The sequence below is a fragment of the Hydra vulgaris genome, chromosome 03 (genome assembly GCF_038396675.1).
Source record: "Hydra vulgaris chromosome 03, alternate assembly HydraT2T_AEP".
Taxonomy (NCBI): Eukaryota; Metazoa; Cnidaria; class Hydrozoa; order Anthoathecata; family Hydridae; genus Hydra; species Hydra vulgaris.
Window position 1 is genome coordinate 52,864,708 of NC_088922.1, and position 5,293 is coordinate 52,870,000.

Sequence of the window (5,293 nt, forward strand, 5' to 3'; positions counted from 1 at the left end):
TATATATATATATATATATATATTTCTTATTTATTTTTTGTTTATTATATATCTTAGACATAACATTGTATTTTAAAGTGTGAACGTTGCTAATAAATGTTTATATATATATGATAATTATTAAAATCATTTTGTAAAAATGCTTATTTTGTTTGCTCGATGTTCCAAGCAGAAAAGAAAAAAAAAAAGTTTGATTAGAGAATGATCGAGTAGTAGGTATAGTGTACTCTAATTATTAAAAAAGTTTATATAAAATTAGATATATACTTTTCAAAACTTTTATTTAAAATTATATGCACACAAAGTATTTGTTTTTAACCTTACCCCACTCCCTTTTTATATTTTTTTTACAACTTTAACTGTACGTTAAAATAAACCGTTATACAAATTTTCAATAAATAGAAACCAGGTTTTCTTGTGGTTTAATATAGGATATTGCAAAAAAAAAAAAAAGAAAGAAACAGATAAAATCTACAGATTATTTGTACATTGCAGTTATTGATATGTCACAGCAATATGGCGGAATGGAAAATTCGTATAAATTCTCATGGTACACCCAAAATTAAAACCAATTTTGATGATTTTGATAGTTTTCCACTTCCGCCGCCAGAACTACATCAAAAAGAAAACGGTTTCAAACGGCAAAATGAGGTAACTATTGTTATGTGTGTGTGTGTGTGTGTGTGTGTGTGTGTGTGTGTGTGTGTGTGTGTGTGTGTGTGTGTGTGTGTGTGTGTGTGTGTGTGTGCATTAATTTAAACTTAAAAGAAGTTGTTCAATGAATATATTTACACATATAAATAAATAATATATAGATTTATATTAAAATAAATTTATATATTATTAATTTGTAAAAATTGTACTCCTTAGAATTGCTATCTTTATTTTAATACTTTTTTGGTACTTTGGCTCAAGTTGTATCCTTAAAGCTTTGCTTTAAGGATACTTCAAAACACACGCTTACATTTATATTTTTAAAGTACAACTTCAAATATTTTTTAATATTTGATGCAATCTAATTTAAAAAGAACAAGTTCAAATATTTTTTAGCTATGTAATTTATTTCAAAAATGATTGTTCGGGTAGTAATATTTTAGAATATTTTAGCAGACGATTGGTGTTCCAGACGGATCTTTATGCTTGAACTGCGACGACTGCGTGGGGTTTAAAAGCCACGATTGGAGGTATAGTTTTTTAAAAGTTAGAATTATTAAAAAGATTTATTGAGTACAAAATAAAGTATGATTAAGTTGTTGTGTTTTGTATGCTCAAATACACAAACATCTAAATATGTAAAAGTACATAAACATAGAGACTGTGTACATATTTGCTATGATAAAAATACCTTAGATTATACAAATACATTAGATTTATATCTATTTTACCAAGTTGTCCTTAAGTACACCGAGCTATCTGGTAGCCTCTACTATTTATCCTCCATTAAAAGCTTTAAAATCTTTTAAAGATTTTAATTGACATACCTGGTTTTTATAATATACTTTTGGTATTTTTATATTAAACCTTTTGTGTTAAAACTTTATGTTAGACAAAAGAAAATAAGCCCTTTTAAACATATATTTATAAAACAAAAGATTTTAAAACCTTTGGCGGTACAAAATGTTTTTGCAATCATTTTGATTAACAAACATCAAGTAAAGTAAATATTTGACCTTTACAATAAACTCTTTTGTTAGATGTTATTTGAGATGTCACGTTTCACATGTCAAGTGTGCTTTGTCAACTCTATATTATCATTGATTGAACATTTCTATTGTAGCTTTTATGAAAGTTACTTATTATTATTATTATTGTTATTATTATCATTATTATTATTGTTTTTATTGTTATTATTATTGCTGTTGTTGTTATTATTATTAAATTTTAAAAGGAAAATATCTTTTTAAATTTCAATACTATACTAATTGTTGGGTAAAAGAAAATTTAATTTAAGTAAAAAATTTTTATCATTATTTGTAACAATGCTCCACAAATTAATTAAAATATTTTTTTGATACTTTTGCAATTAATTTTAACTTAATAAAAAATTTTTACAACAATTACCGCAATTTTTGAAGTATAAGAATATAAGAATAAGTGTCTGATTTAGGAATGTTTGCACATTCTGTGCATTAGTACAGAATGTGCAAACTGTGCAGTGACAGTGTGCAGTGGCGTAGGGCTCCTACATTAATTGGGTATTTAAAAATCTAATAACTTTGTTTTTATTTTAAAATAAATAAACATTTTAGTTATTGCTGCATATATATATATATATATATATTATATATATATATATATATATATATATATATATATATATATATATATATATATATATATATATATATATATATATATATATATATATATATATATATATATATATATATATATATATATATATATATATATATATATATGTATATATATACATATATATAAAAGGAAATTACCTACTTAAAAAATCAATTTTTTAAGATTTTGTTTATGCTTTGATAGTCTTTAAAAACCAGCAGGGATTTTGACGTTGAATATCACTTTATTATTAATTGTGGTTTCAAAATTCTTGGTTTTAGTCAATTTTTTTAATTTGTTGTTTTTTAAATTTAATATAATTTCTTAATTTAATTTCTTTTAAATTTTTAAAAATAGTTGGCATAGTTTTTATTTACAGTAATGTCTCACGGCTGAGATAATGTCTCACACCTGAAGTAATGTAAATACCTCTTCTCGAGATAATGTTTCTACTTTGGCATTTCTCCAGTTGGCGGAAAAATATTGGACCACTAGCATTATTAAAACTTGTTAAAAAATAATTTAAAAAACATGAATACGTGAAAGACCTTGAAGTTGAAAAATTAATATACTTATATGTTATACTAATCTTATCACTCGAGAATTTTAAAAAGCTTTTGCAATATAAAATCTGTAGAACTGCCAAAAGGATTTATTGATAACAATTTTAAAATATCCTTTCATAATGAGCCTATTGATGGAAAAATGCGTTAAACTTGTAATTAAAGCCTTGACTTTGAATTTTAATTCTAAATCACGAAACGTATTTATGTTAGCAATTGGGAAATAAAAAGTTAATTAAAAATTAGAATTCGTAGACAAAATTAATGTAACTTTTTAAAGTTCTTAATTAGATTACTGATTATTAATTTTAAAGTAACACCTCATAAATAAAATTTTGGACAAAATTTAAAAATTAATATTTTAAGAACTAATAAGTTTTATTATTTAATATTTCCACTGTTAATATGTTAGTATACGTAGTTTATAAATATATAAAATAATTGTTTCAAATACCATATTTAGCAATATTATAAAATTTTTTTGAAAGATGTTTTATTTGAGTAAGGAAAATTTCTTCATTCATCTTTGAATAACAATATCTAATTCTTGCTTTAAGTTCTTCCAAATTCATAGCTCTCCAAGTATTCGTGTACACTAGCGTTTTAAATCACCTCAAAAATTTTCAATTGGTCTTGCTTCTGGAACCTTAGCTGTGTTTATATCTTTGGGTACAACTTTGATTTTTTTCAATTTTAAAAAGTCGATAACCGACTTTGCGTAATGTGATCGAGCTAAATCAGGCCAGAAGATAAGCTCATTGTCTTTATTATAATATTCTGATACTAGAGGAAGTAAAGTTTTTTCTAGTAACTCTTTATAAGTGTACTGCTTGATTGCCTGCTTACTGTAATAAATATAAAGAGGGCTTATACCACGGGAGCTGATGCAACAAGAAACTAAGAGCTTGTCCTCGTAATTTTTACGCAAATTGTATCTTCCTTGGTCAGATCATTGATAAGGATCAGCGGCATAAAACCTATCATTACCAGCTTATGTGCTACTGTTTAAGGTAAAATAGCTTTCATCATCTATAACAAAATCCAATTTTTTATAATTTTTGTACAATTTATGACATTTAGGACGCATAGCTTTCTTCTGCTGATGGCTACGATCTAAACAATTTGTTTTTTTGAAAGTTCGAATGTTAGTCATTGTTTTTAATACTTGGGAAATTCGAGTTTAGTTAGAGATATATTCTCCAATTTTACGATTTTATCGTAAGCAGTTGATCTGGGTAAACCCCATTCCATAAACTGCTTAGCAAAATAAACGCTTTACGTTTTTCTCGATTTTTTTGGAAAAAAATTTCCATAATTTTTTCGAGGTTCTTTACTTTGACCATTTTATTTTCAATATTTAAATAATATTTTTAACTTAATTAAATTAAATTTAAAGAGATTATAAAATCCTCTTTCAAATAAGTATAAAGGTTTTTTGCGTGCATGAAATAAATTACATAATAAATGCAATTAAAATTTGTCCGAAATTTTATTTATAAGGTGTTAATTAAAACATTTTAATTTTTTAAATGATATTTCAGCTTTAAAGTACATTTTAATTCAACCTAATATGAAAAAAATCTCTTTTATTTATTGTTTCATTAATTATGCAAGTATTATGTGGGCAAAAAGACAAGCAACAAAACTTAAAAATTTCGGAGATTGCAAAAGTATGCAGGGTCCGGTAAAAAGAGTATAAGTATGCATTGTACAGTAAAAAGAGAAGCAAATAAATCCAAATAATAGTGTGATAAAATAAAAATATAAATAAAAATAATTAATAATTAGGAAACGAGGTAAATATTTGCAAGCATCGATTTTTATGTACAAATAAATTAGCGATCTCGTCTCAACTAATTTTAATAATAATCTTTTTTTTTTTATAAAAAAAAAAAACTTATCCAAAATAAGTTATTCAAAATAATTGAGGAATGCGCAGAATAATTGCATTTTAAGGCCACAAGTTATGAAGCTAGTGTGTGACTTAACCGACTTTATTCTTTTCTAAATGTAAATAATATTCTTTACAACAAACAATTTAGATTCAAGTCCAAACATTCCACTGAATATGCTACTATTTATCTTTTTCATGACATACTTAAAGCCTATGATTAAAAAAATATACAGTAGAAGTTTTTATAGATCTCAGCAAAGCAATTTAATTCGTGTTTTACACGTTTTAAAGATGTGTAAAACATGTCTAGACGTCTAAAGACTAGTTTAATTGTTTTAAAGACACTACGTGTTTAATGAACTTTTGATATCATCAAGACCTAAACTTTCTTTAGGTTTAAAAAAAATTTGTGTCAACAGATTTTTTTTCGTAAGTTTATTATTGTATATTAAATTGGTATTATTGAGTTTAAATAGGATTCCAATTTTAATTCATAGAGTTCTATTTTTGATGCTAAGTTAGAACTTACATTAACGTAATA

General features: G+C 24.5%; 1 protein-coding gene across 2 annotated transcripts in view; it reads left to right on the plus strand.

The window, feature by feature from the left end:
- Positions 1–411: 411 nt before the first annotated feature.
- LOC100212931 (prickle planar cell polarity protein 3-A) overlaps positions 412–5,293 on the plus strand; it is a 30,477-nt gene continuing 25,595 nt past the window's right edge. The window contains exons 1-2 of one of the 2 annotated variants that reach the window (XM_065793653.1): positions 412–651; positions 1,108–1,184. In XM_065793653.1, coding sequence (XP_065649725.1) covers positions 517–651; positions 1,108–1,184 — 212 coding nt within the window. In that variant the 5' untranslated portion in view covers positions 412–516. The remainder of the gene's footprint in view (positions 652–1,107; positions 1,185–5,293) is intronic. The other variant, XM_065793654.1, reaches the window with a different exon arrangement.